The sequence below is a fragment of the Scyliorhinus torazame genome, chromosome 2 (assembly GCF_047496885.1).
Source record: "Scyliorhinus torazame isolate Kashiwa2021f chromosome 2, sScyTor2.1, whole genome shotgun sequence".
Classification (NCBI taxonomy): domain Eukaryota; kingdom Metazoa; phylum Chordata; class Chondrichthyes; order Carcharhiniformes; family Scyliorhinidae; genus Scyliorhinus; species Scyliorhinus torazame.
In genome coordinates this window covers 2,812,144-2,838,430 of record NC_092708.1, presented here as the reverse complement: position 1 = coordinate 2,838,430, position 26,287 = coordinate 2,812,144, and the positions used below count along the sequence as shown (strand labels likewise).

Genomic DNA, 26,287 nt, shown 5'->3' with positions numbered 1-26,287 from the left:
TGTCCAAAATTGCCCTTAGTGTTGGGTGGGGTTACTGGGTTATGGGGATAGGGTGGAGGTGTTGACCTTGGGTAGGGTGCTCTTTCCAAGAGCCGGTGCAGACTCGATGGGCCAAATGGCCTCCTTCTGCACTGTAAATTCTATGAATATTAATACTGTGGCTACCAGAGCAGGTCAGATGCTAGGAATCCTATGGCAACTAACTCAGCTCCTGATCCCTCCGCAAAGCCTGTCCATAAGGCACAGGTCAGGAGTGTGATGAAATACTCTCCACTTGCCTGGATAAGTGGAGCTCCAACAAGCGGCTGTGCCTGCATGCTAACTTTCTGTGATTCGTGTTCAAAGATGCCCAAATCCCTTTGTACTGCAGCAGTCTTTCTCGATTTTAATATTTTTATTTTTCATTATTTCTGCCAAAGTAAACATGAGATTTACCCACATTATTTGCCATCTGCCCAATTTCTGCCCATACACTTCGCCCATCCATATCCCTCTGAAGACTCTCTTTATCCTCCTCACAACTTGCTTACCTGTATCAGCTGCACATCTGGCCAGAATACAGTCTCTCTTCATCCAGATCTTTTTTTTAAATTTAGAGTACCCAATTTATTTATTTATTTCCAATTAAGGGGCAATTTAGCGTGGCCAATCTGCACATCTTTCACTTGTGGGGGTGAAACCCGCGCAGACACGGGGAATCTACAAACTCCACACGGACAGTGACCCAGGGCCGGGATCGTACCTGGCTACCGTGAGGCTGCAGTGCTAACCCACTGCGCCACGCTGCTGCCTCCCTCATCCAGATCTTTAATGTAGATTGTAAATAGTTGAGGCTCCAGCACTGATCCCTGTGGTACTCCACTAGTTACAGTCTGTCACTCTGAAAATGACAACCTAAAAATGCTACCACCTCCTTTAAGAATGGATTCCAACTTTTACTCAATGCCAGATGCTCGACCAACTGGCCTATAGCTTTCTGTTCCCTCTCTTTCAAAGAAGCTATGAGAAAGAAATGCTGCAGACACTAACCGTTCCAGTCCCCCTCCACTCTCCATTACCTCCAGCTAACCTGTAATTTAGAGGCAGTTACAGCCCATGATTATTCTACATCCTTCATTCATTTCTTTCATCACCTCTCCAGTTTGGTCTGTGTCTGTCCCTGTTAGAATCATCCATCCCCTCTTATTTCAGTCTGCATGGATTCTGTTTCTGGGAGATTGCTTTTTTGTTTTTCAGAGAAAGCGATGGTGAAATTGGAAAGCTGTGATGAGCCAACAGCAGAGACCGAAAGCGAGAGCGAGGCCGAGCTTTCGTCCTTTAATTCAAAGGTACTGGAGTCGCCACACCCAACCTGGCAATTGTCTTAACTTGCTTCTTACAAGGTCTGATTAATGTGCCCAAGTTCTCTAAGAGTCCTGCTCTGTGCCAGGTCAATGTCTATGCCCCACTAAATTTGCAAAAATTCCAGTCTCTAGATTATAGAAAAGATTTGGAGGCACTGGAGAAGGTTTTACTGGAATGACATCAGAACTGATGAGTTATACCCATCATGAAAGGTTGAACAGGCTTGGGCTGTTTGTCCCAGAAGAAGGAAGACGGATGTGTGACCTGATAGAGGTATTTAAAACTGTAAAAGGTTGAGGGAAGTCTTTAAGATTAAAGTTAAGAGGAAATATAACTTGGGAGACGTTACTGAGCGAGGTGTTAAGATTCAAAACAGAGTGGGCAGCACGGTGGCACAGTGGTTAGCATTGCTGCCTCACGGCGCTGAGGACCTGGGTTCGAATCCCGGCCCTGGGTCACTGACCGTGTGGAGTTTGCACATTCTCGCCATGTCTGTGTGGGTTTCACCCCCACAACCCAAAAGATGTGCAGGATAGGTGCATTGGCCACGCTGAATGACCATCGTGAGTGACTATGATTTAGTGGCTGAAACATGGTTAAAGGATGGTCATGACTGGGAGTTAAACATCCAAGGGTATCAAACTATTCGGAAGGACAGAGTGGATAGTAAGGGAGGTGGTGTAGCTCTGTTATTTAAGGATGACATCCGGGCAATAGTAAGGGCCGACATCGGTGCTATGGAGGATAAGGTTGAATCCATTTGGGTGGAAATCAGGAATAGCAAGGCGAAAAAGTCACTGATAGGAGTAATCTATAGGCCACCAAATAGTAACATTATGGTGGGGCAGGCAATAAACAAATAAATAACTGATGCATGTAGAAATGGTACAGCAGTTATCATGGGGGATTTTAATCTACATGTCGATTAGTTTAACCAGGTCGGTCAAGGCAGCCTTGAGGAGGAGTTTATAGAATGTATCCGCGATAGTTTCCTAGAACAGTATGTAATGGAACCTACGAGGGAACAAGCGGTCCTAGGTCTGGTCCTGTGTAATGAGACAGGATTGATCCAGGATCTCATAGTTAAGGATCCTCTCGGAAGGAGCGATCACAATATGGTGGAATTTAAAATACAGATGGAGGGTGAGAAGGTAAAATCAAGCACGAGTGTTTTGTGCTCAAACAAAGGAGATTACAATGGGATGACAGGAGAGCTGGCTAAGGTAGACTGGGAGCAAAGACTTTGTGGTGAAACAGTGGAGAACCTTCCAAGCGATTTTTCACAGTGCTCAGCAAAAGTTTATATCATCAAAAAGGAAGGATGGTAGAAAGAGGGAAAATCGACCGTGGCTATTGAAGGGAGTAAGGGAGAGTATCATAGAACATAGAACGATACAGCGCAGTACCGGCCCACGATGTTGCACCGAAACAAAAGCCATCCAACCTACACTATGCCATTATCATCCATATGTTTATCCAATAAATTTTTAAATGCCCTCAATGTTGGCGAGTTCACCACTGTAGCAGGTAGGGCATTCCACGGCCTCACTACTCTTTGCGTAAAGAACCTACCTCTGTCCTATATCTATTACCCCTCAGTTTAAAGTTATGTCCCCTCGTGCTAGCCATTTCCATCCGCGGGAGAAGGCTCTCACTGTCCACCCTATCCAACCCCCTGATCATTTTGTATGCCTCTATTAAGTCTCCTCTTAACCTTCTTCTCTCCAACGAAAACAACCTCAAGTCCATCAGCCTTTCCTCATAAGATTTTCCCTCCATACCAGGCAACATCCTGGTAAATCTCCTCTGCACCCGCTCCAAAGCCTCCACGTCCTTCCTATAATGCGGTGACCAGAACTGTACGCAATCTGTATCAAATTGAAGGAAAAAGCATACAAAGTGGCAAAGATTAGTGGGAGACTAGAGGACTGGGAAATCTTTAGGGGGCAACAGAAAGCTACTAAAAAAGCTATAAAGAAGAGTAAGATAGATTATGAGAGTAAACTTGCTCAGAATATAAAAATAGATAGTAAAAGTTTCTTCAAAGAGTGGCTAAGGTAAATATTGGTCCTTTAGAGGATGAGAAGGGAGATTTAATAATGGGAGATGAGGAAATGGCTGAGGAACTGAACAGGTTTTTTGGGTCGGTCTTCACAGTGGATGACACAAATAACATGCCAGTGACTGATGGAAATGAGGCTATGACAGGTGAGGACCTTGAGAGGATTGATATCACCAAGGAGGTAGTGATGGGCAAGCTAATGGGACTAAAGGTAGACAAGTCTCCTGGCCCTGATGGAATGCATCCCAGAGTGTTAAAAGAGATGGCTAGGGAAATTGTAAACGCACCAGTGATAATTTATCAAAATTCACTAGACTCTGGGGTGGTCCCGGCGGATTGGAAATTAGCAAACGTGACACCACTGTTTAAAAAAGGAGGTAGGCAGAAAGCGGGTAATTATAGGCCAGTGAGCTTAACTTCGGTAATAGGGAAGATGCTGGAATCTACTATCAAGGAAAAAATAGCGAGGCATCTGGATGGAAATTGTCCCATTGGGCAGACGCAGCATGGGTTCATAAAGGGCAGATCGAGCCTAACTAATTTAGTGGAATTTTTTGAGGACATTACCAGAGCGGTAGATAACGGGGAGCCAATGGATGTGGTATATCTGGATTTCCAGAAAGTCTTTGACAAGGTGCCACACAAAAGGTTACTGCATAAGATAAAGATGCATGGCATTAAGGGGAAAGTAGTAGCATGGATAGAGGATTGGTTAATTAATAGAAAGCAAAGAGTGGGGATTAATGGGTGTTTCTCTGGTTGGCAATCAGTAGCTAGTGGTGTCCCTCAGGGATCAGTGTTGGGCTCACAATTGTTCACAATTTACATAGATGATTTGGAGTTGGGGACCAAGGGCAATGTGTCCAAGTTTGCAGACGACATTAAGATGAGTGGTAAAGCAAAAAGTGCAGAGGATACTGGAAGTCTGCAAAGGGATTTGGATAGGCTAAGTGAATGGGCTAGGGTCTGGCAGATGGAATACAATGTTGACAAATGTGAGGTTATCAATTTTTGTAGGAATAACAGCAAAAGGGATTATTATTTAAATAAAATATTAAAACATGCTGCTGTGCAGAGAGATCTGGGTGTGCTAGTGCATGAGTCGCAAAAAGTTGGTTTACAGATGCAACAGGTGATTAAGAAGGCGAATGGAATTTTGTCCTTCATTGCTAGAGGGATGGAGTTTAAGACTAGGGAATTATGCTGCAATTGTATAAGGTGTTAGTAAGGCCACACCTGGAGTATTGTGTTCAGTTTTGGTCTCCTTACTTGAGAAAGGACGTACTGGCACTGGAGGGTGTGCAGAGGAGATTCACTAGGTTAATCCCAGAGTTGAAAGGGTTGGTTACGAGGAGAGGTTGAGTAGACTGGGACTGTACTCGTTGGAATTTAGAAGGATGAGGGGGGATCTTATAGAAACATATAAAATGATAGGATAGATGCGGGCAGGTTGTTTCCACTGGCGTGTGAAAGCAGAACTAGGGGGCATAGCCTCAAAATAAGGGGAAGTAGATTTAGGACTGCGTTTAGGAGGAACTTCTTCACCCAAAGAGTTGTGAATCTATGGAATTCCTTACCCAGTGAAGCAGTTGAGGCTCCTTCATTAAATGTTTTTAAGATGAAGATAGTTTTTTGAAGAATAAAGGGATTAAGGGTTATGGTGTTCGGGCCGGAAAGTGGAGCTGAGTCCACAAGTCTACAGGGATGGTGCAGGCGGGAGGGATTCAGATTTCTGGATAACTGGGGCTCTTTCTGGGGAAGGTGGGACCTCTACAGACAGGATGGTCTACATCTGAACCTGAGGGGCACAAATATCCTGGGGGGGAGATTTGTTAGTGCTCTTTGGGGGGGTCAATCCACCTAACCTGCACGTCTTTGGACTGTGGGAGGAACCGGAGCACCCGGAGGAAACCCACGCAGACACGGGGAGAACGTGCAGACTCCACACAGACAGTGACCCAAGTCGGGAATTGAACCTTGGACCCTGGCGCTGTGAAACAACTGTGCTAACCACTGTGCTACCGTGCCGCCCGTAAGTGGTTAAATAATCTATTCCAAGAGCGGCACGGTGGTTAGCACTGCTGTCTCACTGCGTCGAGGACCCAGACGGCACAGTGGTTAGCACTGCTGCCTCACAGCGGCGAGGACCCGGGCAGCACAGTGGTTAGCACTGCTGCCTCACAGCGGTGAGGACCCGGACAGCACAGTGGTTAGCACTGCTGCCTCACAGCGGTGAGGACCCGGTCGGCACAGTGGTTAGCACTGCTGCCTCACAGCGGCGAGGATTCGGGTGGCACAGTGGTTAGCACTGCTGCCTCACAGCGGCCAGGACCCGGACGGCACAGTGGTTAGCACTGCTGCCTCACTGCGGCGAGGACCCGGGCGGCACAGTGGTTAGCACTGCTGCCTCACTGCGTCGAGGACCCAGGCAGCACAGTGGTTAGCACTGCTGCCTCACTGCGGCAAGGACCCGGGCGGCACAGTGGTTAGCACTGCTGTCTCACTGCGTCGAGGACCCGGACGGCACAGTGGTTAGCACTGCTGCCTCACTGCGGCGAGGACCCAGGCGGCACAGTGGTTAGCACTGCTGCCTCACGGCGGCGAGGACCCGGACGGCAAGGTGGTTAGCACTGCTGCCTCACTGCGGCGAGGACCCAGGCGGCACAGTGGTTAGCACTGCTGCCTCACGGCGGCGAGGACCCGGACGGCAAGGTGGTTAGCACTGCTGCCTCACTGCGGCGAGGACCCAGGCGGCACAGTGGTTAGCACTGCTGCCCCACACTGCCAAGGACCCGGGTTCGATCCCGGCCCCGGATCACTGTCCACAACCTAAAGAAATGTGCACGGTAAATTGCCCCTTAATTGGGGAGAAAAAAATGAATTGGGTACTTTAAATTAAAGAAAAAATCATTTCCGGTTGTGAGAACAGAAGATATACTAAACGGGTCAACAAACAAGCGTCAGTCACACTACTGTGTGTGCACTACAGACCCCTAAATAGTGAGAGGGAGATAGAAGAGCACGCACATTTCTGCCTGTAAGAGCAAGATAGCAGTAATAGTAAGAGAAGTTAACTATTCCAAATCAACTGGAATTCAAACCAGAATAGGGAACTGAGGGAGAAAATTGTGCAGTGTGTCCAGAAAAATATTTAAACCAATTAGTGACAAAGCCAATGGGAGGAGATGCAATTCTAGGGGCCGATTTTAACCAAAAGGTTTCCAAGTGGGATAGTGAGCGGGAACTGCCGCGAACTTCCCGACACTCAGAGCGGCGAGGCCGTCACCGCCATAAAACGTCAATTGGTCAACTTAACGAGGCCCCGCGGCTTCACGCCGCAAATGGTGGACCCGCTGGTTGATTGGTCGGGACCGCCATCGCTAGCCCCCTGTTAACAATGTTGAGCATTGCTTTAACCGCTCCTGTACAGCAACCCCCTCCGCCCACAGCCATGTCACCGAGGAACCAGCCCCTCGATTCAGGGATGCTGACCTAGGCAGATTGTTGGACGGGTAGAGGCCAGGCAGGATGCCCTGTTCCCCCGAGGATCTCAGAGGGTCAGCCACAGGGCAGCCAGTGCCGCCTGGGAGGAAGTGGCAGCGACAGCAGCTCGGGGAGTGTCACCAAAGTTTTAGCATCAACTACTTCCTGTGGTAATGAATTCCACAGGCTCACCACTCTGTGTGAAGAAATGTCTCCTTATCTCTGTCCGAAATGGTTTGCCCTGAATCCTCAGACTGTGACCCCTGGTTCTGGACACACCCATCTTTGGTAACATCTTCCCTGCATCTACCCTGTCTCGTCCTGTTAGAATTTTATAGTCTCTATGAGATCCCCCTTCATTCTTCTGAACTCCAGCAAGAACAATCCCAACCGAGTCAATCTCTCCTCGTATGACAATCCCGCCATCCCTGGAATTTGTTGCTAACTTTCTCCTTGGTTCAATTGCTCTGTTTTATTACCTTTGCTCTTGAGTCGCCAGGTATCTTTATGATACCGCCACGAGGTTCAAGTCCGAGTAATGATCAATAACCCGATTAGTAAGATTCAAATCAAAGCACATTTATCATACACAGTAATCGCTACTCATGCACAAATTCTACGTCTAAGCTACTTCTACAACTAACAGGCCTATACTTCGGACTGGCCCACCAGGTCAGGGGAACAAATGGCCTTTCGTTCGGGTTTTGAGTCTGCGGGATTCGAAGTTGGTACGGATTGGTAGCTAGGAGCGCCTATCTCATAGCGAGCGTTGAATTAAGACTTTGTTCGGCGGTCACTGCACTGGTCACGGTCAATGTTGGTTCGTGTTGCTGGGTGACCCGGGCAGGACGAAGAGGTGAAGAGAGAGCGATTTGAACTTGGGGCTTAACTCTTATAGTCCCCAGGAGCTTCCCGCCTTTCGGGGCGAACACTGTACCAGGTCCCAAGTGATTGGACTTTGTCCCAATCGCTTGGTTCGATTTCTCCAATACTGGAGCGGTTCCCTGATTGATGGGCGGTCTTGAGGTGCTCGTTCACCTCCTTTGTGTTGCCTCCTGCTGGCGCCGGGGAGTCTGGCTTTGCTTTGTGTCCAAAATGTTACTTATTGTTTCCGGGGATTGCTCATCAGTGTGCAGATGGTCGCTGGTATCGATGTTGTCTGGCCTTTGCAGAGGTAAATACACAGCAAACCTGCAGCTGCTGGTTTCTGTCTTGTTGGCTGACTTTCCCATCAGCCTTTGCCGTTCGCCATTTTAAGTTGGAGGTTGGCCAATTTAGGTGGCTACAAATCAGTCTGGTAAACCTTCGCTGTACTCCCTCGAGAGCAAGAACATCCTTCCTCAGAGAAGGAGACCAAAACTGCACACAACACTCCAGGTGTGGCCTCACCAAGCCCTGTACAATTGCAGCAACACATCCCTGCTTCTATACTCGAAACCTCTCGCAATGAAGGTCAACATACCATTAGCCTTCTTTACCGCTGCTGCACCTGCATGCTTACCTTCAGCGACTGGTGCACAAGGACACCCAGGTCCCGCTGCACACTCCCCTCTCCCAATTTACAACCATTCAGCTAGTAATCTGCCTTCCTGTTTTTGCTTCCAAAGTAAATAACCTCACACTTATCCAAATTATACTGCATCCGCCATTGGTTTGCCCACTCGCCCAACCTGTCCAGATCTTGCTGTTGGATCCCTGCATCCTTGTCACAATTCACCCTCCCACCCAACTTGGCATCATCTGCAAACTTTGAGATGTTACATTTTTTCCCTCATCCAAATCATTAATATATATTGTGAATAGCTGGGGTCCCAGCACCGGTCCCTGTGGTACCCCACTGGTTACTGCTGCCAATTTGAATAATAATCACTTATTGTCACAAGTAGGCTTCAATGAAGTTGTGAAAAGCCCCTAGTCGCCATATTCTGGCTCCTGTTCGGGGAGGCCGGTACGGGAATTGAACCCACGCTGCTGGCATTGTTCTGCATTACAAGCCAGCTGTTTAGCTCACTATGCTAAACCAGCCGCTGATTGAAAAGGACCCATTAATCCCTTCTTTGTTTCCTCTCTGCCAACCAGAGAGTTTTTAGATGCCTCGACCGATCGTCTGCTTCTTTTTCCCTTTTGACGAAGTTTACAATTTCCCTTGTCACCATGGCTCCCGAATCCTGCCGTCCTGCATTTCTGTGGGGACATGTCTGTCCTGCACTTCAATCAACTGGCCTTCAAAATCCTCCCACATGTCAGACGTGGATTTACCCTCAAATAGCCGCCACCAATCCACATTCCCGAGTTCCTGTCTAATTTGGATGTAATTGGCCCTCGCCCAATTCGGCACCCTCACCCGTGGGCCACTCTTGTCCTTATCCATGATTACTCAAAATCTTATGGAATTATGGTCGCTAAGCCCAAAATGCTCCCCCACTGAAACATCAATCACCTGGCCAGGCTCATCCCCCAATACCAAGTCTAGTATGGCACCTCCCTGGTTGGATTGTCAACACACTGAATCAAAAAGGCCTCCTGGACACATCTAACAAATTGCTCTCCATCCGAGCCCCTGGCTGTGAGGGATTCCCAGTCAATATGGGGGAAGTTAAAGTCGCCCATCACAACAGCCCTGCTTTTTTCGCACCTTTTCAGTATCTGACTACACAACTGCTCCTGTCTCCTGTGGGCAGTTGGGAGGTCTATAATACACTCCCAACATTGTGATTTCACCCTTCTTATTCCTGAGCTCCACCCATAATGCCTCACTACAAGATCCCTCCAATGTGTCCTCCCTCAACACAGCTGTGATCTGCTCCCTGGTCAGCAATGCCACTCCCCCACCTCTTTTGTTTCCCCTTCTGTCCCGTCTAAAACAACGATATCCCGGAATGTTAAGCTGCCAGCCCTGTCCCTCCTTTAACCCTGTCTCCGTAATTACAATTACATTATAGTTCCATGCAGTAATCCAGGCTCTCAGTTCATCTGCCTTAGCTGTTATACTTCTTGCATTGAAGCAAACGCCCTCCAGACCGACAGTCCCGCTGAGCCCCGCGGCCTCCCTCTGCCTGATCTCACTCTGCGCCATGTTTATCTCAGTCCCTACACTTACTGTCCTGCTGTCCCGGTTCCCACCCCCCGACTCTGCCTGATCTCACTCTGCACTTTGTTTATCTCAGTCCCTACACTTACTGTCCTGCTGTCCCGGTTCCCACCCCCCGACTCTGCCTGATCTCACTCTGCACTTTGTTTATCTCAGTCCCTACACTTACTGTCCTGCTGTCCCGGTTCCCACCCCCCGACTCTGCCTGATCTCACTCTGCACTTTGTTTATCTCAGTCCCTACACTTACTGTCCTGCTGTCCCGGTTCCCACCCCCCGACTCTGCCTGATCTCACTCTGCACTTTGTTTATCTCAGTCCCTACACTTACTGTCCTGCTGTCCCGGTTCCCACCCCCCGACTCTGCCTGATCTCACTCTGCACTTTGTTTATCACAGTCTCACTTTTTTCCCCAGTCTCTACATTTCCTGGCCTGCTGTTCCGGTTCCCACCCCTGACACACTAGATAGAGAGGAACCTTTGGATGTGGTCGATTCAATAAGGCATTATCAATGTTATTACACAAAATACTCTTCACTTGCCTGGATAGGTGCAGCTCCAACATCATTCGAGCATGACAAAACCCGCTTTATTGGCACGTTTTCACTCCCTCCACCGACACACAGTAGCAGCCGTGTGCACCATCTACAAGATGCACTGCAGAAACTCGCCAAGGCTCCTTCGGCAGCACCTTCCAAACCCAAGATCGCTGCCATCTAGAAGGATGAGGGAAGTAGGTACCTGGGAACCCCACCACCTGGCGGTGCGGTAGCACAGTGGTTAGCACTGTTGCTTCACAGCTCCAGGTTCCCGGGTTCAATTCCCGACTTGGGTGACAGTCTGTTCGGAGTCTGCACGTTCTCCCCGTGACTGCGTGGGTTTCCTCCGGGTGCTCCCGTTTCCTCCCACAGTCCAAAGATGTGCAGGTTAGGGTGGATTGGCCGCGATAAACTGCCATTTAGTGTCCAAAAAAGTTAGATGGGATTACTGGGTTGCGGGGATAGGGTGGAGGTGTGGCTTAGATAGGGTGCTCTTTCCATGGGCTGGTGCAGACTCGATGGGCCAAATGGCCTCCTTCTGCACTGTGAATTCTATGATTCAATAAGCGCACAGTGGGTGTACCTACACCTCGAGGACTACAGCGGTGCAAAAAGGCAGCTCACCCCCACCTTCCCAAGACCAATTAGTGCTAACTTAACCAGCGACACCCACAGCATGCAAAATAATTCATAAAAGTAAGAGCTCCGGTGTGCAGGTTAATATATTAGCACGGATAAAGGACTGGTTATAGAACAGGAAGCAGAGAGGAGGGATAAATGGGTCTGTTTCAAGTTGGCAAGTTGAAACGAGTGGAGTGCTACAGGGGTAAGTGCTGAGGCTCAACTATTTACAATCGATATTAATGAGTTGGATGAAGAGAACAAGGAAATGAAAGCGAAATCTGCTGATGACCCCAAGATGTAAAGTGGGTAAAGAGACTGCAAAGAGATATATAGATAGGCTGAGTGAGTGCGCAAAAGATTGGCACTAGTTCTTTGTTCTAGTGTGGCAAAATGGGAATTGGTCCACATTGACAGGATTAATAGAAAAACTGTCTACAATTTAAGTGGAGAAAGTCAGTGATTGTGGAGAGAATGTTTCCTCTTGTGGGTGAATCTCCGAGTGGAAGGTCACTGTTTAAAAAAAAATAGGTTTTCCATTGAAGACTGAGCTGCAGATAATTGTTTTCTCTCCGGGGCGAGTGTCTCTGGTACTCTGTTCCTCAAAGGCAGTGGCAGCAGATCTTTGAACATTTTTTAAGGCAGAGGTGGAAATATTCGTGATCAGCAAGAGAGTTATGGGGGAGGGTGAGAATGTGGTGTTGATGTCATCAGATGAGCCGTGATTATATTGACTGATGGAACAGGCTCGAGGGGCCGAGTGGCCTCCTCCTAGTTCATGTGTTCGTCTGTGTGATTGAGGGATCTGGGGTGGGGCGGGGTGGAGGGATCGGGGGGCGGGGTGGAGGGTTCGGGGGGGCGGGGCGGGGCGGAGGAATTGGGGGCAGAGGGATCCGGAGCAATCTCAGCTTAATACACAGGTACAGGAAGTGATTGGGAAGGGAAAGGGATCGTTAACGTTTATTGAAATGGGAACGGGATACGAGAGTAAGGACGGTTTACTGCAGCTGTGCAGGATGTTGGTAAGAACACACTTGGAGCACTGTGTACAATTTAAGTCTTTAATTCAAAAAGGATATAATTCAAAATGCATCGCAAGCAGTTCTGATAAGATACAGTCAGCTCTATTAAATCGTACATTAAACAGAGAAGGGAGACTTCGTTTAACGGTGCGGAGAAAGAGAGAGAGACTTCATTAAACAGCGCGGAGAGAGAGACTTCATTAAACAATTCAGAGAGCGAGAGAGAGACTTCATTAAACAGCACGGAGAGAGTGAGAGACTTAATTGAACAGTGCAGAGAGAGAGAGAGAGAGACTTCATTAAACAATGCAGAAAGAGAGAGCGAAAAACCGGACCAACCTCCTCAGAAGACAAACATGGGACACAACCGACAGAATACCCTTCGTCGTCCAGTACTTCCCCGGAGCGGAGAAACTATGTCATCTTCTTCACAGCCTTCAACACGTCATTGATGACGATGAACATCTTGCCAAGGTCATCCCCACACCCCCACAACTTGCCTTCAAACAACCGCGCAACCTCAAACGAACCATTGTTTGCAGCAAACTACCCAGTCTTCAGAACAGTGGCCACGACACCACACAACCCTGTCATGGCAATCTCTGCAAGACGTGCCAGATCATCGACATGGATACCACTATTACACGTGAGAACACCACCCACCAGGTACGCGGTACATACTTGTGCGACTCGGCCAACGTTGTCTACCTCATACGCTGCAGGAAAGGATGTCCCGAAGCGTGGTACATTGGCGAGACCATGCAGACGCTGCGACAACGAATGAACGGACATCGCGCAACAATCACCAGGCAGGAATGTTCCCTTCCAGTCGGGGAACACTTCAGCAGTCAAGGGCATTCAGCCTCTGATCTCCGGGTAAGCGTTCTCCAAGGCGGCCTTCAGGACCCGTGACAACGCAGAATCGCCGAACAGAAACTTATAGCCAAGTTCCGCACACATGAGTGCGGCCTCAACCGGGACCTGGGATTCATGTCACATTACATTCATCCCCCACCATCTGGCCTGCAAAATCCTACCAACTGTCCTGGCTTGGTACAATTCACACCTCTTTAACCTGGGGTTACCCCATCTCTGGATCTGTAAAGATTTAATCACCTGCTAATGGTTGCATTCCAAGCATTGTTTGGCATCTCTGAATTTGTCTATATATGTGTTTCTGGAACATACCTCTTCATTCACCCGAGGAAGGAGCAGCGCTCCGAAAGCTAGTGACATCGAAACAAACCTGTTGGACTTTAACCTGGTGTTGTAAGACTTCGTACTGTGCTCACCCCAGTCCAAAGCCGGCATCTCCACATCATGTCCACTTCATTAAACAATACAGAGAAAGAGAGAGGGAGAGAGACTTCATTAAACAGTGCGGAGTGAGAGAGACTTCATTAAACAATGCAGAGAGAGAGAGATTCATTTAACAGTGCGGAGAGAGACTTCATTGCACAGTGTGGAGAGAGAGACTTCAATAAACAGTGCGGAGAGAGAGAGACTTCATTAAACAGTGCGGAGAGAGAGAGAGAGACTTCATTAAACAATGCAGAGAGAAAGAGAGACTTCATTAAACAGTGCGGAGAGAGAGAGAGACGTCATTGAACAGTGCGGAGAGAAAGAGAGATTTCATTAAACATTGCGGAGAGAGAGAGAGAGACTTCATTAAACAGTGCGGAGAAAGAGACTTCATTTAACAGTGCGTAGAGAGAGACTTCATTTAACTGTGCGGAGAGAGAGACTTCATTAACTGTGCGGAGAGAGACTTCATCAAACAGTGTGGAGAGAGACAGAGAGAGACTTCATTAAACAGTGCGGAGAGAGAGAGAGAGAGACTTCATTAAACAATGCAGAGAGAGAGAGACTTCATTAAACAGTGCGGAGAGAGCGAGAGACTTAATTAAACAGTGTGGAGAGAGAGACTTCATTAAACAGTGCGGAGAGAGAGAGACTTCATTTAACAGTGCGGAGAGAGACTTCATTGCACAGCGCGGAGAGAGAGAGACTTTATTAAACAGTGCGGAGAGAGACACACAAACAGTGTGAAGAGAGCATTCATTAAACAAGGCAGCGAGAGAGAGAGACTTCATTCAACAGTGTGGAGAGAGAGAGACTTCATTAAACAGTGCGGAAAGAAAGAGAGAGACTTCATTAAACAGTGTGGAGAGAGACTTCATTAAACAGTGCAGAGAGAGAGAGATAGACTTCATTAAACAATGCAGAGAGAGTGAGAGAGACTTCATTAAACAGTGCGGAGAGAGGGAGAGAGAGACTTCATTAAACAGTGCAGAGAGAGAGAGACTTCATTAAACAGTGCGGAGATGGAGACTTCATTAAACAGTGCAGAGAGAGAGAGACTTCATTAAGCAGTGCGGAGGAGAGAGAGAGACTTCATTAAACAGTACGGAGAGAGAGAGACTTCATTTAACAGTGCGGAGAGAGACTTCATTGAACAGTGTGGAGAGAGAGAGAGAGACTTCATTAAACAGTGCGGAGAGAGAGAGATAGACTTCATTAAACAGTGCGGAGAGAGACTTCATCAAACAGTGTGGAGAGAGACAGAGAGAGACTTCATTAAACAGTGCGGAGAGAGGGAGAGAGAGACTTAATTAAACAATGCAGAGAGAGAGAGACTTCATTAAACAGTGCGGAGAGAGAGAGACTTAATTTAACAGTGCGGAGAGAGACTTCATTGCACAGTGTGGAGAGAGAGAGACTTCAATAAACAGTGCGGAGAGAGAGAGACTTCATTAAACAGTGCGGAGAGAGAGAGAGACGTCATTGAACAGTGCGGAGAGAAAGAGAGATTTCATTAAACATTGCGGAGAGAGAGAGAGAGACTTCATTAAACAGTGCGGAGAAAGAGACTTCATTTAACAGTGCGTAGAGAGAGACTTCATTTAACTGTGCGGAGAGAGAGACTTCATTAACTGTGCGGAGAGAGACTTCATCAAACAGTGTGGAGAGAGACAGAGAGAGACTTCATCAAACAGTGTGGAGAGAGACAGAGAGAGACTTCATTAAACAGTGCGGAGAGAGAGAGAGAGAGACTTCATTAAACAATGCAGAGAGAGAGAGAGACTTCATTAAACAGTGCGGAGAGAGAGAGAGACTTAATTAAACAGTGTGGAGAGAGAGACTTCATTAAACAGTGCGGAGAGAGAGACTTCATTTAACAGTGCGGAGAGAGACTTCATTGAACAGTGTGGAGAGAGAGAGACATCATTAAACAGTGCGGAGAGAGAGAGAGAGAGAGAGACTTCATTAAACAGTGCGGAGAGAGACTTCATTAAACAGTGCGGAGAGTGCGAGAGACTTAATTAAACAGTGTGGAGAGAGAGACTTCATTAAACAGTGCGGAGAGAGGGGGAGAGAGACTTCATTAAACAGTGCGGAGAGAGAGAGACTTCATTTAACAGTGCGGAGAAAGACTTCATTGCACAGCGCGGAAAGAGAGAGACTTTATTAAACAGTGCGGAGAGAGTCTTCATTAAACAGTGTGAAGAGAGCATTCATTAAACAAGGCAGCGAGAGAGAGAGACTTCATTCAACAGTGTGGAGAGAGAGAGACTTCATTAAACAGTGCGGAAAGAAAGAGAGAGACTTCATTAAACAGTGTGGAGAGAGACTTCATTAAACAGTGCGGAGAGAGGGAGAGAGAGACTTCATTAAACAGTGCAGAGAGAGAGAGACTTCATTAAACAGTGCGGAGATGGAGACTTCATTAAACAGTGCAGAGAGAGAGAGACTTCATTAAGCAGTGCGGAGGAGAGAGAGAGACTTCATTAAACAGTGTGGAGAGAGAGACTTCATTTAACAGTGCGGAGAGAGACTTCATTGAACAGTGTGGAGAGAGAGAGAGAGACTTCATTAAACAGTGCGGAGAGAGAGAGATAGACTTCATTAAACAGTGCGGAGAGAGACTTCATCAAACAGTGTGGAGAGAGACAGAGAGAGACTTCATTAAACAGTGCGGAGAGAGGGAGAGAGAGACTTAATTAAACAATGCAGAGAGAGAGAGACTTCATTAAACAGTGCGGAGAGAGAGAGACTTAATTTAACAGTGCGGAGAGAGACTTCATTGCACAGTGGAGAGAGAGAGACTTCAATAAACAGTGCGGAGAGAGAGAGACTTCATTAAACAGTGCGGAGAGAGAGAGAGAGACTTCATTAAACAATGCGGAGAGAGAGAGAGACTTCATTAAACAATGCAGAGAGAGACTTCATCAAACAGTGTGGAGAGAGACAGAGAGATTTCATTAAACAGTGTGGAGAGAGAGACTTCATTAAACAGTGCGGAGAGAGAGAGAGACTTAATTAAACATTGCGGAGAGAGCGAGAGACTTAATTAAACAGTGTGGAGAGAGAGACTTCATTAAACATAGCGGAGTGAGACTTCATTAAACTGTGCAGAGAGAGAGAGACTTCATTAAACAGCGCGGAGAGAGACTTCATTAAACAGTGCGGAGAGAGCGAGAGACTTAATTACACAGTGTGGAGAGAGAGACTTCATTAAACAGTGCGGAGAGAGAGAGAGACTTCATTAAACAGTGCGGAGAGAGAGAGACTTCATTAAACAGTGCGGAGAGAGAGAGACTTCATTTAACAGTGCGGAGAGAGACTTCATTGCACAGCGCGGAGAGAGAGAGAGACTTTATGAAACAGTGCGGAGAGAGACTTCATTAAACAAGGCAGCGAGAGAGAGAGACTTCATTCAACAGTGTGGAGAGAGAGAGACTTCATTAAACAGTGCGGAAAGAAAGAGAGAGACTTCATTAAACAGTGTGGAGAGAGACTTCATTAAACAGTGCAGAGAGAGAGAGATAGACTTCATTAAACAATGCAGAGAGAGTGAGAGAGACTTCATTAAGCAGTGCGGAGAGAGGGAGAGAGAGACTTCATTAAACAGTGCGGAGAGAGAGAGACTTCATTTAACAGTGCGGAGAGAGACTTCATTGAACAGTGTGGAGAGAGAGAGAGAGACTTCATTAAACAGTGCGGAGAGAGAGAGATAGACTTCATTAAACAGTGCGGAGAGAGACTTCATCAAACAGTGTGGAGAGAGACAGAGAGAGACTTCATTAAACAGTGCAGAGAGAGAGAGAGACTTCATTAAACAATGCAGAGAGAGTGAGAGAGACTTCATTAAACAGTGCGGAGAGAGGGAGAGAGAGACTTCATTAAACAGTGCAGAGAGAGAGAGACTTCATTAAACAGTGCAGAGAGAGAGAGACTTCATTAAGCAGTGCGGAGGAGAGAGAGGGACTTCATTAAACAGTGCGGAGAGAGAGAGACTTCATTTAACAGTGCGGAGAGAGACTTCATTGAACAGTGTGGAGAGAGAGAGAGAGACTTCATTAAACAGTGCAAAGAGAGAGAGAGAGACTTCATTAAACAATGCAGAGAGAGACTTCATTAAACAGTGCGGAGAGAGAGAGACTTAATTTAACAGTGCGGAGAGAGACTTCATTGCACAGTGTGGAGAGAGAGAGACTTAATTTAACAGTGCGGAGAGAGACTTCATTGCACAGTGTGGAGAGAGAGAGACTTCATTAAACAGTGTGGAGAGAGACAGAGAGATTTCATTAAACAGTGTGGAGAGAGAGACTTCATTAAACAGTGCGGAGAGAGAGAGAGACTTAATTAAACAATGCGGAGAGAGAGAGAGACTTCATTAATCAGTGCGGAGAGAGACTTCATCAAACAGTGTGGAGAGAGACAGAGAGAGATTTCATTAAACAGTGTGGAGAGAGAGACTTCATTAAGCAGTGCGGAGGAGAGAGAGGGACTTCATTAAACAGTGCGGAGAGAGAGAGACTTCATTTAACAGTGCGGAGAGAGACTTCATTGAACAGTGTGGAGAGAGAGAGAGAGACTTCATTAAACAGTGCAAAGAGAGAGAGAGAGACTTCATTAAACAATGCAGAGAGAGACTTCATTAAACAGTGCGGAGAGAGAGAGACTTAATTTAACAGTGCGGAGAGAGACTTCATTGCACAGTGTGGAGAGAGAGAGACTTCATTAAACAGTGCGGAGAGAGAGAGAGAGAGAGAGAGACTTCATTAAACAATGCGGAGAGAGAGAGAGACTTCATTAAACAATGCAGAGAGAGACTTCATCAAACAGTGTGGAGAGAGACAGAGAGAGATTTCATTAAACAGTGTGGAGAGAGAGACTTCATTAAACAGTGCGGAGAGAGAGAGAGACTTAATTAAACAATGCGGAGAGAGAGAGAGACTTCATTAATCAGTGCGGAGAGAGACTTCATCAAACTGTGGAGAGAGACAGAGAGAGATTTCATTAAACAGTGTGGAGAGAGAGACTTCATTAAACAGTGCGGAGAGAGAGAGAGAGACTTAATTAAACATTGCGGAGAGAGCGAGAGACTTAATTAAACAGTGTGGAGAGAGAGACTTCATTAAACATAGCGGAGTGAGACTTCATTAAACTGTGCAGAGAGAGAGAGACTTCATTAAACAGTGCGGAGAGAGACTTCATTAAACAGTGCGGAGAGAGCGAGAGACTTAATTACACAGTGTGGAGAGAGAGACTTCATTAAACAGTGCGGAGAGAGAGAGAGACTTCATTAAACAATGCAGAGAGAGAGAGACTTCATTAAACAGTGCGGAGAGAGAGAGACTTCATTTAACAGTGCGGAGAGAGACTTCATTGCACAGCGCGGAGAGAGAGAGACTTTATTAAACAGTGCGGAGAGAGACTTCATTAAACAGTGTGAAGAGAGCATTCATTAAACAAGGCAGCGAGAGAGAGAGACTTCATTCAACAGTGTGGAGAGAGAGAGACTTCATTAAACAGTGCGGAAAGAAAGAGAGAGACTTCATTAAACAGTGTGGAGAGAGACTTCATTAAACAGTGCAGAGAGAGAGAGATAGACTTCATTAAACAATGCAGAGAGAGTGAGAGAGACTTCATTAAGCAGTGCGGAGAGAGGGAGAGAGAGACTTCATTAAACAGTGCGGAGAGAGAGAGACTTCATTTAACAGTGCGGAGAGAGACTTCATTGAACAGTGTGGAGAGAGAGAGAGAGACTTCATTAAACAGTGCGGAGAGAGAGACTTCATTAAACAGTGCGGAGAGAGAGAGATACTTCATTAAACATTGCGGAGAGAGAGAGATAGACTTCATTAAACAGTGCGGAGAGAGACTTCATCAAACAGTGTGGAGAGAGACAGAGAGAGACTTCATTAAACAGTGCAGAGAGAGAGAGAGACTTCATTAAACAATGCAGAGAGAGTGAGAGAGACTTCATTAAACAGTGCGGAGAGAGGGAGAGAGAGACTTAATTAAACAGTGCGGAGAGAGAGACTTCATTAAACAATGCAGAGAGAGTGAGAGAGACTTCATTAAACAGTGCGGAGAGAGGGAGAGAGAGACTTAATTAAACAGTGCGGAGAGAGAGACTTCATTAAACAATGCAGAGAGAGAGAGACTTCATTAAACAGTGCGGAGAGAGAGAGACTTAATTTAACAGTGCGGAGAGAGACTTCATTGCACAGTGTGGAGAGAGAGACTTCAATAAACAGTGCGGAGAGAGAGAGACTTCATTAAACAGTGCGGAGAGAGAGAGAGACTTCATTAAACAATGCGGAGAGAGAGAGAGACTTCATTAAACAATGCAGAGAGAGACTTCATCAAACAGTGTGGAGAGAGACAGAGAGATTTCATTAAACAGTGTGGAGAGAGAGACTTCATTAAACAGTGCGGAGAGAGAGAGAGACTTAATTAAACAATGCGGAGAGAGAGAGAGAGACTTCATTAATCAGTGCGGAGAGAGACTTCATCAAACAGTGTGGAGAGAGACAGAGAGAGATTTCATTAAACAGTGTGGAGAGAGAGACTTCATTAAACAGTGCGGAGAGAGAGAGAGAGACTTAATTAAACATTGCGGAGAGAGCGAGAGACTTAATTAAACAGTGTGGAGAGAGAGACTTCATTAAACATAGCGGAGTGAGACTTCATTAAACTGTGCAGAGAGAGAGAGACTTCATTAAACAGTGCGGAGAGAGACTTCATTAAACAGTGCGGAGAGAGAGAGAGACTTCATCAAACAGTGTGGAGAGAGACAGAGAGAGATTTCATTAAACAGTGTGGAGAGAGAGACTTCATTAAACAGTGTGGAGAGAGAGACTTCATTAAACAGTGCGGAGAGAGAGAGAGACTTAATTAAACATTGCGGAGAGAGCGAGAGACTTAATTAAACAGTGTGGAGAGAGAGACTTCATTAAACTGTGCAGAGAGAGAGAGACTTCATTAAACAGTGCGGAGAGAGCGAGAGACTTAATTAAACAGTGTGGAGAGAGAGACTTCATTAAACAGTGCGGAGAGAGAGAGACTTCATTGAACAGTGTGGAGAGAGACTTCATTGAACAGTGCGGAGAGAGAGAGACATTATTAAACAGTGCGGAGAGAGAGAGAGACTTCATTAAACAGTGCGGAGAGAGAGAGACTTCATCAAACAGTGTGGAGAGAGACAGAGAGAGATTCCATTAAACAGTGTGGAGAGAGAGACTTCATTAAACAGTGCGGAGAGAGAGAGACTTCATTAAACAATGCGGAGAGAGACTTCATTAAACAGTGCGGAGAGAGAGAGACTTCATTAAACAGTGCGGAGAGAGAGACTTCATTAAACAGTGCGGAGAGAGAGAGACTTCATTAAACAGTGCGGAGAGAGACTTCATTAAACAGTGCGGAGAGAGAGAGACTTCATTAAACAGTGCGGAGAGAGAGAGAGACTTCATTAAACTGTGCAGAGAGAGAGAGACTTCATTAAACAGTGCGGAGAGAGAGACTTCATTAAACAGTGCGGAGAGAGAGAGACTTCATTAAACAGTGCGGAGAGAGAGAGAGACTTCATTAAACTGTGCAGAGAGAGAGAGACTTCATTAAACAGTGCGGAGAGAGAGACTTCATTAAACAGTGCGGAGAGAGAGAGACTTCATTAAACAGTGCGGAGAGAGACTTCATTAAACAGTGCGGAGAGAGAGAGACTTCATTAAACAGTGCGGAGAGAGAGAGAGACTTCATTAAATAATGCACAGAGAGAGGGGGAGAGAGAGAGGGAGAGGGACTTCATTAAACAGTGCGGAGGGAGAGGGAGACTTCATTAAACTGAGAATGGCAGGAATTCTCTCTGTTGATGTTGCGAATGTCAGGGGAACTGCCAATTTGCTCAGAATAACTGAGCTGAAGGCCAAGCTGTAGATGCTGCCATGTATTAAGGAGGGGATGCTGTTCTGGACATTTCGTTTCAGGAGGAGGTGGCACAGTCGGTTAGGCAGAGCGTCAGAGTTGGCCGGTGGTCACGTGTGTCTCGAGGCCAGGCAGGTAGATTATATTGGAGGTTGCTAACTACTGCATCGCTTTTCAGAAAAGAGGGAAAGGGAAAATGGTGAAATACAGCCCAGTTAGACAAGCATCAGTTGTTGGGAAAATGATGGAAACTATTATTAAGGAACATTTTAATGACGCGTTTAGTAAAACAGAGTAGAGTTACATAGATACATAGAAGATAGGAGCAGGAGGCCTTCTGGCCCTTCGAGCTTGCTCCGCCATTCATCACCATCATGGCTGATCATCCAACTCAATAGCCTAATCCTGCTTTCTCCCCATAGCCTTTGATCCCATTCTCCCCAAGTGCTCTATCCAGCCGCCTCTTGAATATATTCTGAGTTTTAGCATCAACTACTTCCTGTGGGAATGAATTCCACAGGCTCACCGCTCTTTGTGTGAAGAAATGTCTCCTTATCTCTGTCCGAAATGCCCCTGGTTCTGGACACACCCATCATTGGTAACATCTTCCCTGCATCTACCCTGTCTCGTCCTGTTATAATAATAATCTTTTATTGTCACAAGTATTAAGTTACTATGAAAAGCCCCGAGTCGCCACATTCCGGTGCCTGTTCGGGTATGCAGAAGGAGAATTCCGAATTCTCAGCCGGGAATTGAACCCGTGCTGCTGGCCTTGTTCTGCATTGCCGAGCTAACCCAGCAATATGTCAGTATTGTTTTAGTGAAAGGCAATCCTGTTTGACAACTGGATTTTTTTTTTGAGGCAGTAGCCAGGAGGGTAGATAAAGGGGAGATAGTACATGTAATTTATCTGGGTTTCCATACAGTATCCGAGAAAGTTCCACACGGAATGTTAATGGGCAATGTAAGGCTCATCAAAGAGAGATATGTGCAGGAGGAACGGTCCAGGGGTCCATGTGGGGGGTCCCCCTAATACAGGGGACCCTGTAGGGGGTTTCCCTATTACAGGGGTCCCTGTAGGGGTCTCCCTATTACAGGGGTCCATGTGGGGGGTCTCCTTATTACAGGGGTCCCTGTAGGGGGTCTCCCTATTACAGGGGTCCCTGTAGGGGGTCTCCCTATTACAGGGGTCCCTGTAGGGGGTCTCCCTATTACAGCGGTCCCTATGGGAAAGTCATCCTAATGCAGGGGCCATGTTAGAGGGGGGGGGGGTCTCACGAATACAGGGGTCCCTGTGGGGGGTCTCCACCTTATAAGGGTCACTGTGGGACAGGGAGGGGGGGGGTTCCCCTCTTGCAGAGTTCCCTGTGAGGGGCCTTGGGGGAGCTTCTGGTAGGGGAGGCCTGGGTGGGCAGTGTATTGTTTGGGAGGAGGGGGAGGGATGCCCTCGGATGGTCGTTACCAGTGTGGCCCTGGCAACCCTTGCCCCCCTTGTGGTGATGTGCATCAATGTAAATACATGTAGGCTAGCTAGACATTAGAAGGAGCACAAGAGACATCACACACACACTCAACCAATAGATCAAGTAGATAGGACACGACCAATAGACATTCACGATACACAAGGAGGTGACACGACCACAGGGGGACATTACACCAAACCATATATAAAGGACAACACACACATGATCTGCCTCTTTCCAGTGGAGACAGTCAGTGAGTACAGACACAGGGTTGATTCAATATTACACCCACCACGTGGATTGCAGCAACTGGCTAGTCAGTTTAGCACACTGGGCTAAATCGCTGGCTTTTAAAGCAGGCCAGCAGCACGGTTCAATTCCCGCACCAGCCTCCCCGAACAGGCGCCGGAATGTGGTGACTAGGGGCTTTTCACAGTAACTTCATTGAAGCCTACTTGTGACAATAAGCGATTTTCATTTCATTTTCATTTTTGTCAAGTGCACCACAAGGAAGCCGCTTATGTTACACCTACAACACAACAAATCACCCTTCACCCACCGCGAGGTCCACGACGCCAGGGCCACGCTGGTAGAGACGAGTGTTCTACACACACACCAGATTCCCGGCCATGGTAACCGGAGAATGAGGGGCTGGACGGAGCATTGGGCACCGGGGCTGCTATTAGGACCGATTTGCATTTATTTACATCTTCCCGCGGCGTGGACCTCGCTTCCGCCGCCAGTGGGGGTCAGAGCATCGTGATCGGGTCGGTGACCGGCACCAGTCCCGATTTTGCACCAACGCCCGAATCCCCGTCCAATCAGGAAACTCAATCCGGGCATCCCGGGATGGAAAATCCCACCCATTGTGTCTCCAGCTGGCAGGAGGAATCCTGGGATTGGCATTGGAATGTGCTCTGTGGATGGAGCGTGTTAGTGAGTGTGATCCTGCCATGTGCAAATCACTCGAGATTCACCTCCAGTCCCAGTCCAGTGACCTTCATAACTCTGGGAGTTGGGAATTTCAGTGCAGGACAGGTGTGGTTTGAAGTTATCGGGGATCAGGGAAGTTCCTGGCTCCAGGACTGGGAGGTTTAGAAGTCGGGTGGGGGTCAGAGGTGCGAGAATCAGGAAGGTCAGAGATGGGAATATCAGTTGAAACAATGAGAGGTTTGGAGGGTTTGGAGTTGGAGAGATGTGGTTGGGGATGCAGACAGTGGGGGTGCAGACAGTGGGGGTGCAGACGGTGGGGGTGCAGACGGTGGGGGTGCAGACAGTGGGGGTGCAGACAGTGGGGGTGCAGACGGTGGGGGTGCAGACAGTGGGGGTGCAGACGGTGGGGGTGCAGACAGTGGGGGTGCAGACGGTGGGGGTGCAGACGGTGGGGGTGCAGACGGTGGGGGTGCAGACGGTGGGGGTGCAGACGGTGGGGATGCAGACGGTGGGGGTGCAGACGGTGGGGGTGCAGACGGTGGGGGTGCAGACGGTGGGGGTGCAGACGGTGGTGGGTCTGTGTGTGGGGGTGAGATTGGGGTCAGAAGTGTGGTTATCTGGGAAGCTGGTGTCAGTGAAGGTGAGATTGGAGTGGGGAAGGGTAGGTATGCCGTTGCTTGTGCGACTAAGCTGCTCAGTCTGAAACTTTCTCAATCTCGGCAGGTTGATGTCAGGACCACCGCTCTGGCTTTTGCAATCACCGACTCAGAACTGTCAGACGAAGAGGCTTCCATTCTGGAAAGTGGAGGATTCTCAATGTCCCGAGGGACAACGCCCCAGCTCTCAGATGTGTCCGAGGGTAAGGCAGTGTCCTGCAACGCGCTGGTATGTTGGTAGAATCCCTGAGTGCAGTACGAGGCCCTCAGCCCATCATACGTGCACCAGGTTTCTGACAAAGCTACCCAATTAATCCTACTCCCTTCCTCTTTCCCTATCGCATTATAAATAATTCCCCATGAAGTATTTATCCAGTTCCCTTTGGAATGTTATAGTTGAATCTTTTCCACTCCCTTTTGAAATATTTCTCATTTTCCTTCAGATTGTTAAAAGGGGAAAGATTTGCAAGGGTGTGGGAAAGAGCAGAGGGAGTGGAACTCAATGGAAAGTTCTTTCAAAGAGCCAGTGCCGACAGTGGCCTCTTGCTGTGCAGTGTGATTGTGATCACCTTCCTGTGATTTCCTTCCTGTGATTTCAGATTTGGACCAGCAAAGCATGAACAGTGAGCCAGAGGAAGCTTTTAGTAAGGACCTGCCGGAGTTTCCCTCGGTGGAGGACTTGGCTGAGGATGGGAGCCCCTCGCTGGTCTTGCCTGGGCTGTCTCTGGAGTCCAGTATCAGCATTCTGGACCCTCAATTCTTCATTCAGACCCTGAGCTCCCCTCTGCACTTTGTAAACACACATTTCAATGGGAACGAGGCAGCAGTGAACCAATCAAAGGCTGGCCAAGTGTCTGCTCTCAGCTTGAATTTAGATACCTTCAGTGAGGAGATTGGAAACTCAACGATCAACACGGTGCTTCAGAATACGCTGTCTGTCCTGCTGTCTAACCCACTGACAGGGAGCCACTCCGAGGACTTCCACTCGCAGCAGAAACTCTCCCGGGCAGGATCGATGGACTTGGAAATGAGAGGGGCAGAATCTCACCAGGAGGTGGATGATTTTGAGCTGCTGGACCAGGGGGAACTGGACCAGATGGACAAAGAGCTTGGTCTTAATGAACAACTCAGACAGGCGGACAGGGGACAGAGCACGTGGCAGCTTACAGAAACCGAGCTGCTGAGGAAGAGCTAGTGCCAGCTGCCAGCTTGCATCCTGGGTTAGTTAGAAAGTCCTGCTGTGCCCTTCATAGTTTGGCATCAAACCTCTCCCTGAACCCATTCCTGGTCCCTTGGTGTGTGTGTGGCACATTCCCAGACCCTGTGTCCCCAGTCCCTTATTGTGTGGTACTGCTGGCCCTCAGCTCCCAGTCCAAGGTGGGCAGACTGTTCAGTGGGTCAGTATTCCCACAGACACCCATCCTCATTACAAGAGTGGAAATGTTTACTTAATACTCGGCACATTAAATTTATTGACTAGATTTTCTTCAGTTGATTAATGCTTTGTCTGAAGTGAGACTGAGTCCCACACAGCCGGAAGAACTCACTCCCCGATTGTACTGACTGAACTGCTCTCACCCAGGGTGCTTCTGGGACACGTGTACACGTGTGTAACATGTGCTGATCTCACCCAGGGTGGTTCTGGGACACGTGTACATGCGTGCAGTGTGGCAGTGAGGGTGAAAACTGCCGTCAGTCCCCCTGGGTTAAGGAGGTGAATAAACTGGGAGACAGAGGTGTCTGTGAGATAGTGAATGCAAAAGAAAGACTTGCATTACTCTAGCGCCTGTCACGGTTTCAGGATGTCCCAAAATGCTTTTCAAACCCATGAAGTATTTCTGGAGTGACGTCACTGACGTAAT

The 26,287-nt window shown here is 47.6% G+C and overlaps 1 protein-coding gene across 2 annotated transcripts in view; it reads left to right on the top strand.

The window, feature by feature from the left end:
- The window catches only part of retreg2 (reticulophagy regulator family member 2), a 112,338-nt gene extending 86,432 nt beyond the window's left edge, over positions 1-25,906 (top strand). For both annotated transcript variants that reach the window (XM_072468432.1, XM_072468424.1), the window contains 3 exons: positions 1,237-1,328; positions 24,493-24,628; positions 25,025-25,906. In XM_072468432.1, the coding sequence (XP_072324533.1) occupies positions 1,237-1,328; positions 24,493-24,628; positions 25,025-25,620 (824 nt within the window). In that variant the 3' untranslated portion in view covers positions 25,621-25,906. The remainder of the gene's footprint in view (positions 1-1,236; positions 1,329-24,492; positions 24,629-25,024) is intronic.
- The last annotated feature ends 381 nt before the right edge of the window (positions 25,907-26,287 follow it).